We start from the raw sequence: 13,490 nt of genomic DNA, 5'->3' as shown, positions 1-13,490 counted from the left end.
AAAAAAGAGAAAAAAATACTGGTGTGGATTTAACAGTCTCCTTTGCCCTAAATATGCAGAAAAACAAGCAAGTAATTATGTTTTAGTTAAATCAACTACACTTTATACTTTAACTTCATGTCTAGTCGTCTATTTGCCAGTTTCCATTTTTCAACCATAGTCTCAAAAACTGGAGGTGTTTGGAAAAATATTAAACTGTTGTATGCATTAAGTCCACCTTGTCCCTTAAAAACCTGCTGATGAATGATGTGGAGAGGAGCTTCCATTATTAAACAACAATTATTAATTATTAATTAAACAATTATTAAACAACAACTTGAGCTGTTGCTAGCTGCTTATCACACTTTCACTCATAGCTGCTAAGCAGGTGGTCAAAAGAAGTAATTCCTTTTACATTTATAAGTTTACTCATGGGATCATGGAGTAAAGTTCTACTTAGTCTAAACTGGGACATCCCACCTTCTCCTGGCAATGGAACATCTGTGGCAATGAGCAGATGAGAAACCATGTTTAAACTGCATTTAATAACAAAGCAAAAATTTAGTATCACTACAGAGCTGAAGATAAGACTGCGGGTGATCAAAGCAGGAATTTCTGAGGCTTTGTTTCTCCTGGTGTTGCACAGTGCTCTCACCACCTTTATGCATTCTGTCCACAATATGAAAAAATAAAATTATCTGCTCTCCATTAGGATTTCAATTGCCAAAAAAAAATTAGGAACACAGGTCTATTTTATAGACCCTTCGCCCAGATTTTCTCCTTGGATGATCCATTGTTTGCCTAGAGAAAAAAAATTACATATTTAAGGTGAGAAGTTTAAATTGTACCTGAAGAATTCCATGAAAGAGAAGCCATAACCATGCTGTTCAGCAATTCCTGCACAAACAACGTTCGCAGATGCTCCAATCAATGTTCCGTTACCTGCAGTTCAGAAAACAAATACCAGTTTGTAGTTGTGCTCTGTTTCTTACCCTTCTTCCTCTGTTTATTCTGTGCTATAGTCCTAAGATGTACTAGTTAGAAAAGAAAAATCAGTCTCTGTTGCATGGGCTTGAAAAGAAACATACAGACAGTATCTCCGCATCCCATAAATAGCTTCATGCTTTGAAAGATAAGCATGGTATCATTCTCTGATTCTACATAAGCCAGAAAAATAGAGAAGGAACATAACACCAATCTAGCAGTTTTGAAAATGACACCAGAGACTTGCATTCAGATAAACCTGCTGATTTTTGGTTTTACATACAAGAAGGTGCCATCAGATGATCTGAAAACGAAGGATGAAATAGATTGAGGATGCTAAGAAAGATAGGTGTCTTTTTTCCTTACACAAACTTAACATTGACAAATTAGTGTCTTTTTTACAGAGAGGTGAGTAATTGCTAATTATATTTTTTTTTAACAGAAATTTAAAACACAATAAGTGGGACAATGGAGGGGAATGGATCTGTTTCACATCTCTCTGTTGAGGCAAAAGGATCACCACAGATAGAAAGTTTGCTTACCAAACCACAATGGTTCTTCAATACATAAAAAAACATAACTTTATTCAGTGAACTTCACCAAATTACATTACACAGGTCCTCTTAAGAGAGGGGGACACCAAAGGAAAATAATACGCCATGCTTATAATGCGCACCTATCCTCTTGGAAGAACTACGTACTTCTCTTTTCTCCTAAGCCTTTTCCAGCAAGAAATTTATTCCTGTATATTCTCTAAACTTTCAACAATCTGGCAATGTAGAGAAGTCATGTATTCAGAGCTCAGAAAGACCAACCCATTTTCTATAGCTTTCCCATGACTCATACCTCAGACTTAAGAAATGCTGTATACTTGACTTCCACAAAGCAGATGTCTTCAGCAAATGTTTCTGATCTATGGCACAACTCAGGAAGTGACAGTGACTCCTACGTTCTATTCCTTAACTGAAATTTTGAACAAAAGAAGCAACAATCTAGGAAAATTATTTTTTTTTAATACTATGGCAACTCATCTCTTTTGCCATACATCATTATATTAACAATCCATTATTCTAAGCACATGTCTTCCTTTGCTCCCATTGGCATATAATTACTCTTCTCATTTCGGCCCTGTTAAACAGTACTGCTCAGTGGAGGTTTTTCTGGTCTGACTTTAAGAGAAACAGATCAGAAGGCAATTAATGCCCCAGTTAATTTTTTTATCTTAGTGAATATTTCAGGTCACCCAGAGATCAGTTTACTAAGGAACAGGTCAGAATAAAGGCAGAAGGATTATTCCCCTAAGTATTCACACATGGTACGCATATGGCCTCCTGCACCTGAAAGTGCACACAAAACGAGCAGACTTCTAAAAATACTCATAAAAATAATAGAACACTTAAAATGAAGTGATACAGTTCGGAAGTAAGGAAAAGGAGAGAAAAGATGTGATGCGGAAGGAACATTGGAGGAAGGAAGATCTTATTGACACAAAATAGGCAACAAACTGAGATTTTCATCCTGGAATAGAGATTTGATATGATCATGGTTATCTGTTGTCTCAAGCGAGTGGCCTAAACAACACCTAATAAGAATAGGAGTCTGTTGTTTTTTTTTTTCTCATCAGCAGCCTCAAACAGCTCTTAAGCTGATCCCACCATGGAACAAGAAAGAAGCTGAAATCTCGCAGACAATGTGAGATGAGAAAAGCATTCCCCCCTACTCCCCGCAATCCCAAATAGACATTTTATTTCATATATTTAATCATGCCTTTGTTTTTTTTAATTCCTTTTTTTTTTTTTTTTTTTTTTTCTGCTCTCCCAGGAGCTATGCTGGGTGAGCTGCTTCCTATTTGCTCTGGTTTTAAGGCTTTGATGTTGCAAAGGAGCTGGATGCAGAGGTCCTCTATGTCTATGAGGAGCTCTGCCGATGTTAGTAGAACTGCATATCAACAGAAGAGTATATCCCTACAGATCATAAAAGCATCGTGGAGTGTTCTCGTGAGACACCAAGGGCTTTTTCTGACCTTGGCTTCTTATCAGACATAGACAATCACACGCTTCTCTACACGTACTTCAGGTGTGGGGAGAAAAGATGACTAACCTTACCAAAGGACCAGAAGCATTTAATAAAATAGTGTCTAGGGTCGCACTGGTCATTAGGCACTACACGGCTCATTTCCCTTGCCCTCTCTTTGCCTCAAAGCATATTATAGTTACTTTAATGCACGTTTAAAGATATAAGATTGAACTTGGAACATCAGTGTTCCTGGTAGGCTCTGGCATGAGAAAACCAAGACACAAAGCATGTGGCTTAATGCAAAAACAGAACAAATGAATACAGCTGATGTTATTAGAGGAATCAGGCAGGAACACTTAAGGAATTTTCAATTCCAAAACTAATAAGTAGTCTACAGCCCCCAAACATTTCATAAGAGGTTTCTGCTCGACACGTAGCACAATCAGACATCACCATCAGAATAATATTACTGTAGACAAGGAATATAGCTCTGGCTTCAAATTAAAGAAGCAGGACTGAAACTGCACTTGTCCCATGGCTGTGACTAGACACAGTCGAGATCTCCAAAACAGCACGTGCTCCCCTATACTGAACACGGGCTACAGCAATGCCTTCACATAATGAAGCATTATAGAAAGAGTTTCTGTTTCAGCAGTGAATTGATTTCCCCAAGTAGATTTCACTCGAGGAGAAATTGTCACCTTAAATGTTATCTGAAAGGAGCAGCATTTCTTTTCCGTTTGTTTGGAGCCTGTGTGCCGTTTAATTAGGTATTGGCTCAGCGGGCTTCAAAGAACTACACTGAAATTAACAACAAAGGCAAACTTTTGTTTCTCCTCCCAGGAACATCTGTCTCCACGGCAGACATTCAACTCCATAGTGAAACAGCAACACTGTGACTTCTGAATCACAGAAAATCCAAAACTAGGTTAATGTACATGGAAACCTACACACGTTAAATTCATTCCAATTGATGCAAATGAAAGATAAGTGTTTTCTAGGACTTCAACCACTTGACATCGGCTTCAATCTTAAGAATATAAGGCTTAAAAAGTATAGCAAAGACTTACTTGCTTGTTTGTATGCTCAAAATTTAATAACACATGGGTGAACTGTATCAAAGAATAACACTGTAATAACCAATCTGTTTTGATGACTCCTACTGTAACTCATCCTTTATCACAAGGCAGATGGTTATTAAGAAACTGGATTCATTACAACGAATTAAGTATTATATTTCTAATATCAATAGTATGATATGTATGAGGTAAGCCATACATTTTATCCTGCATATCTATTCTGCCTTTTATTCTTTGTAGACTACATGCATTATTGTCAATTCTAATAATAGTAACTCAAAGCATGAAATCAAGAAAGAAATTTTCTTAATGCGAAAAAAAATACTCACTTTGAAACGTGATCATAGAAAGATAGAGAGATCTTTCTTAAAGAGCTGTTGCTGCCTAGGCTACAGAGAAGAAAATGACAGAGGAATCCTCATGGATAATACTCATTTTTCCAGGGACCGGCCCTAGCTTTGCACAACCATTACAGAAGCACAATAGAAGGTCTTCTACTGTTTCTGTCCAGAAAAGGTGACATAGAAGTATCTTTCTGATATTTCTCAAGGCAAATTACTTTGACTATCTTTAGGGAATTTGAAATCAACTCCAAGTAAGAGAAAGTATTCAACAGTTTTAGTGTAGAATAAATCTATCAAGAAAGATCCTTAACCAAACCCCACATATTAAAACATGCCTTTGCATGTCCAGGTAACTTAAAGGTACAAGCAGGAAGTTGTTGACAAGGTTTGATAAGCCTGATTTGATACCTGCAGTAGCCACCAGCCCTGCACCTGCCAGCCTTCTGCTTCCATTCATGGCTATTTCTTCTCAACCCAGTGTTCAATTATCACCCTCTGCTACCTCACGCCTTCAGACACTGCCAAATTCAAACCCAGAACCTGCACACCACACGAAACGCATCTCCCTTAGACCCAGGCAGCCTCTCCCTCAGTAAACAGAGTTTGCCCAGGTGACTAGAATCTGCAAAGCACTGAAAATCAATGCTGGGAGAACTGATTAAGCTTACCGCAGGAAGGGGCTGGGAAATCGGGATAGAATCATAACAAGAAAAGGGAGTGAGTTTGCATCAATGCCATCTTTCCTCTCACTTTAATCTTCATTCTCAGCTGTTGATTTTGACTTGTCAGCAGCACATCTATTTTAGCTAAATACCGTTAGTTCTCAGGAGTCCCTTTGGTATTGCCCCCTCAAGAGCAAGCCTAACCCTTGGGTTTGCTGCATTAATATGTCTGCCTGGAGAATCACCTCAAAGTGCTCGGCAGGATTAGTGTTTATTACTCAAAGCACTGTGAAATCAAAGGGAAGGGATTATCACTAATAAAGCTCTTTGGCCTCTCGTGAGCAGCCTTCATAAACAGTAACTTTCTCACATATAAAGGAGAGAGTACCTTGTGCAACAGCAAGCCTGAAAGTGGGGTGCTTACAGAAAAGTCTTGCTTTGTTGTGAGCATTACAGACCACTTCCCCTCCACATGGTCTGACAGTAGATAACAAGCTACAACTGAGTTTAACCAATAGCCCTTCTGCATTTTCTTCTCCCTGTATCTCTGGCTAGCTAATGCAGAGGCAAATAGAGTACCCTGTTTTCCTGTCTACACAAGCCCTGAAAACAGCTTTTCCCTGGCCTTGGACAAACATCTGTGCAAGGCCCAGATTGACATTGGCACAGCTGTTTGCACTGCTTTGTCCCAGACAAAGGGTTCTCACTCTGAAACCAAGAGTTTGCTACAGAATCATGAATAATTTTAGGGCGAGGGTTTTCAGCCCTGCTTTTTGCTGTAATCAAACCATCGCAATGATAGTGTCGAAGCAAAACTTATTGAAGGAAACAAGCTCCTTGCTTCCCATCCATTTTCAAAAGAAAACTCTGTGCAGTCTCCCATATGGTTTACATCATTAAATATAGGTAAACCGGTGTGTGTGTCTTCTTTTCCATAGCATATTCCATTTCTCTACTTAAAGCACAAACTAAGCAAATGTAATATATCTGGCTGCAGAAGTGAACACTGAATGGTTATGGTTTTGATCAGCCTTACGGGAGACGGCCTTCCTTTGGGAGGTGTCCCTGCCCATGTCAGGGGGGTTGGAACTAGATGATCTCTAAGGTCCCTTCCAATCTAAACTGTTCTATGATTCTATGATTCATAGCTTTCAGGAATTTTATGTTTCACACAAAATTAATCCATATTTGCCTCATTAAACAAAGTCATTTATATTCATCTGTTAAATGTCTACAAGTCTTGAATATCTTTTAATAATTTACAAGTCTTGAATATCTTTTAATATTTTTATGTGTAAAAATTAACAAGCTGTTGATAATCAAACTTTGCAGTCAATAAAGAGCTACAGAATCAAGGCCAATTAAACTAGTAACAGTCCCTAAAATAACAAGAAACTTCAAATCATAGGCAGTAAGAAGGAAAAGGCATGCATAAACTCATTGAACATAGTTATAAGTTATAGATTGAAGTCATATGATAGCATCATTTTTCAATTTTACTTATTTGGAAAAATTTTGAATGGGATGTTTGTGCACAAATGCATACACATGGAGTTTATTGGAAAGAGAAAAGGAAAAAAAAAAAAAGATTTTGAATCAAAATTTTGAGTTAACTTATCCAAAAAGTTGATTGAACTGCATTCAGTACAACACTTTTAATCAGGTGAACTTTACCGTTTTTTATCACCACTGCTATACCACCAGCAGGACAGTTACTGTAAGTATTGCAATATTAAATGCTCATTGCTTTCTTTTTGTTATGAGAGGAAAAGGTGAAATATAAACTTGTCACTTTTCTACCAGAAGCATGAAATAAATAAGGCAGGTTGCTGAACATCCTCCACTTGTTACTGTAACAACGTAAAGAAATCTATAAGCTTCTTTCAAATCCACACATCTGTAAAAGAGACATAAAACCTGTGGTGATCACTAATGTCACCTCTCTCCTTGAAGTCTACTTAGCCAGTACAAGAGTGAAATAAAATATTATAACAAGGGATAGTGTCAGCAGTGTACTCTGACATGCCATTCCCTCATGCCCTGAAGCACGTATTGAAGTAGGTATTTTAGAATGTCCAGCTGCTTTAAATTCAGATTCTGACTTTAATCAAACTGACTTTCGATTGGAGCCTACCTGTTATGTTTTGCTATGGTTCAAGTGCCTTTTTTAAAACAGTTTCACAACTGCTCTTTGGTTTAAGTGTGCTAACTGCAACTGTGCTAGAGATATTTATTAATATATGTATAAATAATAGCTATAAATTTCTTTAGTGTCATACAGAGTGTCTGATTCATCAGTATAAATCAGTATAAATATTGTAGACCGTGACATTTTTTCCTCCTCTCTGCTGCACTGCTCAAGGTGCAGAAAAAGGCAGTATTGTCTGGAAAGTGTCGGCAGAGGAAGGAAAATAAATAGTCCAGTATTATCTTCTGCGCTTAAGCACTTTGAAGCTTGCTATAGCTTCCCTTTCTTGTTCTGTCTGATCGTCCAAGTGCCACCTTCTAACTGAATATACCTCTTCTGCTGACAGCTATGCAGAGTCCATATTCTCGTATTGTAGTGACTCCTCAGTACAACATAATGAGTTCTGAAAACAGAAGTGGCCAAGGCTTCTAGAAAGTACCTTCTGTAATTTATGATAAACAAATGCACAAAGCAAGTAAATAAAATTAACCAAAACTCCACATATGCTTTGTCGCAGTCCCCAATGTCATCTCTGATCATTACCCTGTCTCAAATGTGCAGAACTTTATAGCATGCAGTTATTTTACACAGATTGAAAACCATTAATACAAGCATTTCAAATTCGTCAGTAATGCAAGCATTATAATTAAGTGATCTTGATGTTTGGTATAAATTCTTTTTCTAAATCAACATAAAATGGAATAGAATTCTACATATTACACATAGCTCTCTTCCTTTCCATTTTAAGATCTAAGATTTACCATCCGGACTATAAATCCTCATCAGTACAGCTGAAACAGCATCCTTTACCCAAATATACTTCATATTTCACCCTTAATAACATTCATACATCTATATATGCATGTCTGCCAAAGTAGCTCTTTTCAAGCTTAGAAAAATGTCCTTCTGAGAAAAATCGAGTACGTTCAGTATGGGGCTTTTTTCCCACATTAACTCAGCGTCTTAAAGACAAGCAGGCCTCTGATATTGCCTTAATACAGGCAAAGGTGTGTCTGTCAAATGAACACACTCGGCCTTAGCTGTTTTTACATTTTACAATTACAACTTTCTTCTGTCTCTCTTCCATGCCACAGAGGACTATCTTTGGTAGTCTTAGATTAGAGAATCTCCTTTAGCTGCAGGGACTCTGGTAATGGCTCTCAAACCAAGGACTTCGCAGCGCTGCTGCGCTTTAAGAACTTCATACTGAAAAAAGTATGACGATGGCCCAGAGTTTGAATGCCATGAAAGAGCTAGGGAAAACAGCGGCTGGATTTCTATAGAAGGTTACGGATTCTGGCTGTTCCAGAACACAGCAAGAGGACAGTTTGGGCACTCAAATATCAATAGAGAGAAAAGATTCCTTGTGCCTTTATTCAGTGATGCTGTTCTTCATGCTACAACAAAACCTGAAACTTCCAGTTAACACCTGAATGAGTTCTTCATTAAGAACAAGCAAGTAGTACTGCCATTTAATGGACAGCAATCACAGTTTAAGTCCATGTTACTCATTTCCATCACTGCAAACATCATAGAAACAATGCAAAGTATACTCAGGAAGAAAAGCAGATATTAGCGTAAGAAATACGAAATACCTGCTGTATTTTGCTTCTAGATCTGTACAATTTAGAGGCATAATATTGCTAAATACTGCACCGAAGTCTTTAAAGAACTGAGATATTTCCTAAATTTCCTTATTTGTTTTGCCTGCTTTTCAAAGTCAAGAGCAGCAACATCCTTTTTCTTTTGAAAGATTTCAAGTCATTCACATTCCCTACGTCACCCTTTGATTTGGATGATGATTTTTGTATCCATAGACAAAATACTTATCTAAATCAGATCTGTCTCACAAGACATAAAACTGAGCCCCAGGATTTCATCATTAGAAGACTCCTTTAGAAACAACAGGAACTTTCAATATCAGTGTCCTGGTTAAAATCAAGCTCAGGTATGTATATTCCCTTCACTAAAAAAAAAAAATTCCTGCAGCTTCAATTAAACATTATATATAACAATTGAATTCAAAACCAAAGCTGAATAGTGCTCTTCCTCTTAACTAACTTATATTTTTACACCATACATTTGGGTTTTGGTAGACTTTTTTTAACCTTTCAAGTTGAAAAGTTTTATACAAATTCAAAATATTGTAACTATAAAAGAACTTCAAAGGATCTGCAGTTGTACTTTTTTCATAATATTAATTATTATATGTTTTAATACATTTTATGTTTTATTGAAAGCTATCACTTTTCCTTCATACGGCAAAAAAAGGAGGGTTGGTTTAGGAATATAAAGAGTATTTCTAGGTTTATACCTTCGGTGTGTCTGAAGCTTTAAAACTAGTTTGGGAATTTATTGAGCAGAATCAGCAGGAATAATAAATCAGTGGCACTCCACTGTGCAAGGCCCCATCTGCATCAGGGACCTAAGGAGGGGTGCCAAGAGACAGAATAGCTACAGCATTGGACCACTGAGAGACAGCCCACTGTTTAGCTACTCTGTGGGTGGCACTCCTTTAATAGCTGTAATTAGCACAATGTCCTGTGGATAATGGATTTTATTCACACCTGGGTTTTGACCCTGGAAGGTTGTAGAAAAGTGCCAGCAGCCCCCTCCTCCTACTTCCTTTCTTGAAATAGAGGCTACAACCGAGATTGTGTGGCCAGAATAGCACAGCTGTATGCATCCTAGGGATTGCTTCTTTCTGCAGGATTGTGACAGTTATGACTTTCAGGTGTTGTCCTCCAGGAAAATATACAGAGAAGAAAAATAGTGCAAAACTATACACTGTATAAAATATCCCCTTTGGACCACAGCAATAGTCACTCCTAGCAACTGGGAACTCAGAAGGTTGGGCCTTTCAAATATGAATTCACTCTCTTTTTTTCTCTTCTTTTTTTTTTTTTATTCTTTTTTTAAAAGCATATTTTTTATAAATAATGAAAAAAAAAAAAACCACAAAGAGATAAAAAGACAAATAAATGCCAGCTCTGTAAATGTCAAACGTACAAAACCCCTTCAAATAATATCTTACCTATAACCTCTTCAGCTCAGTAAAGAATCTAGTTCTACACAATCGAACAGTCTTAACAGGTGGATTTCTGACCATGCACTTATTCAAATTGAGTTGAATCCATATTTCATGTTATTTTAAAACTTATGAGCCAACAGAAGCAGTGCAATTAACGCTCCTTTTGTTCTGAAATTGCTGGAGCTAGCAATCTTCACTTTCCCTCCAAAATTTCAGGGCAGCATTCTCTAGACACTATTGGAAGGTCCACGTACAAGTCAGTTTCAAGAGGTACCGTAATTCTATCGTGTACTAGAATAGGAAGCATTAATGAATAAAGCTTTATCCAATGTCCTCTTGTGCAAAAGAAATGCGGATGAAGATTTGTCAGAACACCACAGAAAACAAGTGAACTTACTTCCTTGTTTGTTTCCTTTCGTTCCTTTTAAATTTCACTGTTTTCTTTCCCTTCATGGTCAAAACATAATTGGAATACTGGCAGACAGTACATAAAAAAGCCCATGAGCAATATAATTTTTCCTACTACTTATTCAGCTTGATCATTAATGCCCAGACAGGCATGAACTAATATGGTCGTTCAGCACTCAGAAGAATTGACAAACCAAAAGGCCCCGAGGTCTGAATTCATTTGACCAGCCGTTGGGCACCCCTCTCAGCTACTGAAGTTCTGCACGAGGGGTTCTGATGTGCTCTGCAGAGAGCGTCTGGCATTTTCAGTGGATGAATAAACAACTGCCTCCTGGATGTGCCAGTATCCCCATCACCAAACAGGGAGCCTGAGGCAGCCAGACTTCTAGGTTACAACTTAGTTTAAGTTCTTAAAGGTATCTAGGACAAGCATAAACCTAAATTTCCGGAACCAGAGATCCTGAAAAACTACTATGTTTCTTTCTTAATCGTGTAAGCTTGACCTGAACTGAGCAAGAAAACTGCCAGAAAAGAACCGGCGAACTCCAAGACCCGAAGATTTCAAAATTGTGACCATCTTACCAGGAACTGCCCATGGCCATCTCTGTCCTTGGCTTCCTTGGGTGAGAAACAGGATTTTTCACCCCTTCTCACCTTCAGAGACACATTTTACAGAGCAAGGAGCATTCATGCGATATTCAGTTATCCTTATGTCTGAGCCCAATGCCATGAAAGACAGAAATTTAATAGCAGCAGCTCTCTTTAGGGAGACACTGCTGAAGATGACAACAATGTGGCAGTTATGCTGGCAAAGGTCTCTTCATCTTGCTTGAGACTGACTCAATCCTTCTTTCATTTCCAGGACAACAGCTAACGCAATGAAGGAAAATTACTGTCTTTTTTTATTCTATCATCTTCCAAACCCAGAGCTGCCTGTGCACTTTGTGACAGTAGAAAAAAGTAATTGTACCCAGTGGAAATTTTTCAGGACAAAATATTGCACAGCATTTTCCAAGACAGGAACAAATGCTGATGCTCCCTTCACAGACACATAAGCACACAGCAATGTTTAACCTGAACCCCAGAAATGCTATCAAATTACCAGAATTGAAGCTCTGCATTATGTAGTAAACAGCTGACCCTGAAACATGCAGTTATAATGTATTATTTCTTCGGACTCTTCTACAAAATGTCTTGTTTGCCAAGTTCCTTTGTTGCACGAGCAGTGATAAGATCCAATTTTTTGCCTTAAGCAGCATACAGTGATGATATAATTGTCATCTACCCCTTCTACAATGGGACTAGCCTACCTTCAGGATTCCTTCACAGCACTTCAGAGTTGATAAGACTTTTCTTTTGGAAATAATTTTTAAAGGCCATCAACACTTTCTTTTTTTTTACAAGAAAAAAGAAAATCCCTTTTCCCTCACTTTTCAGGACTATGAAATCTTTTAAAGCAAAAGCTTTTTCACACTTTTCATTCCCTAACAATAAGCTGCTGTCCATTAGCTTTTAGTTTTGACATGGGAAAGTTAGAAGCATATTTATTTTCAGGCTGAGCTTTATCCTAACAGAGCAGAGTCTGGAGAGTTTAGGTTTTTGCTAATAATTATAATAGTCTAACTTTCTATCCAAATATTTGTATAGAGCCTATCTGAATACCTGGGCACTTCCTATGGCTCTCTAGTTCCTTTTAATTCAAATAATCCCCATGGTACTGTTTATATTTTTACTTTTGTGTCATACTACATACACACAGAACTCTCTATTAAAATCCCAGCACCCCTTCAGCAAATCAAATTAAAAGAATTTCATTTAAGATAGTAACTGATACTTTAGGAAAATCAGCTGAGATTTCTAAAGCCTCTAAGGCTGATGAAGTGCCTCCCACTCAGAATATGTCAGCGTAATCTGGTCAGTTTTATATTCCTTATGCTTTTTTTTTTATTATTCTGAAAGTTTAATGAAATCACTGTCTGTTCCATGATTATCAAATTTGGAAGAAAGATGATATTTTTATGGCAAAAATCTATATAAAGATATGCTGATTATTCAAATCACTGGTTTTAGAGAGGAACCAGTTAAAGTCACAATATAGTGATGAGTACAAAAAGATACTCCTCAAACGAATAACTGTTGTTTGGTATAAATTGTCATGCCTTTGCAACATGCTCTTAAAATTTAATCAGTAAATTATATCATTATAATCTTTGTTAGGTATTAAGGTCACTTGTACTACCAATCACTTAGCTAAACAAACAAACCAGAACTTGTGTTACACATAAAACTGGTTTTAGTTTTAATCTCTGTAAAGTCAAGGAAACCATTGGAGGGGCATGGAGGGACCGAAGTGGTGGATTCCTTGCAGAACACGATTTTATTCATTTTAACGTTATTTAAATTAACTACTTAAATATTTAGGGATCAAAACACAGCCCAATACAGTGTAATTAGCATTAAAATTCTCAGTAGTAAAAAAATAATACTAACTTTATTTCTCATTAAAAACTTACACATTTTAATTGCACTTAGTACACTTGCTATTTGGAAATGTTGTAACACCTTATGTAACACCTCATAAGCCATTTGCAGAATGTAAAATAAGAAAGTGAGCAAGTATAAACATTAATTTAAAAACTAGTGAATGGCTATTCTCCTTTATTGTTATAACAAACAGGGAGGAAATCCTGGGCCTGCAATACATACATGGTACATTTTCAGTTAAAAAAAAAAAAAAAAAAGTAATGAAATCATTTGCTTATTTTGCGCTAATACACCGACAATGCAAGAAATCCCGGT

General features: G+C 37.2%; 1 protein-coding gene across 1 annotated transcript in view; it reads right to left on the bottom strand.

The window, feature by feature from the left end:
* The window catches only part of OCA2 (OCA2 melanosomal transmembrane protein), a gene marked incomplete at both ends in the record, with an annotated part of 176,511 nt that overhangs the window by 39,765 nt on the left and 123,256 nt on the right, over nt 1-13,490 (bottom strand). Inside the window, one exon of the mRNA XM_082489224.1 lies at nt 828-921. Within this exon, the coding sequence (XP_082345350.1) occupies nt 828-921 (94 nt within the window). The remainder of the gene's footprint in view (nt 1-827; nt 922-13,490) is intronic.

The sequence above is a fragment of the Vanellus vanellus genome, assembly GCF_965231255.1.
Source record: "Vanellus vanellus genome assembly, chromosome: 1".
NCBI lineage: Eukaryota > Metazoa > Chordata > Aves > Charadriiformes > Charadriidae > Vanellus > Vanellus vanellus.
The sequence above is the reverse complement of the archived record's forward strand: the minus strand, read 5'-3'. Positions and strand labels throughout refer to the sequence as shown.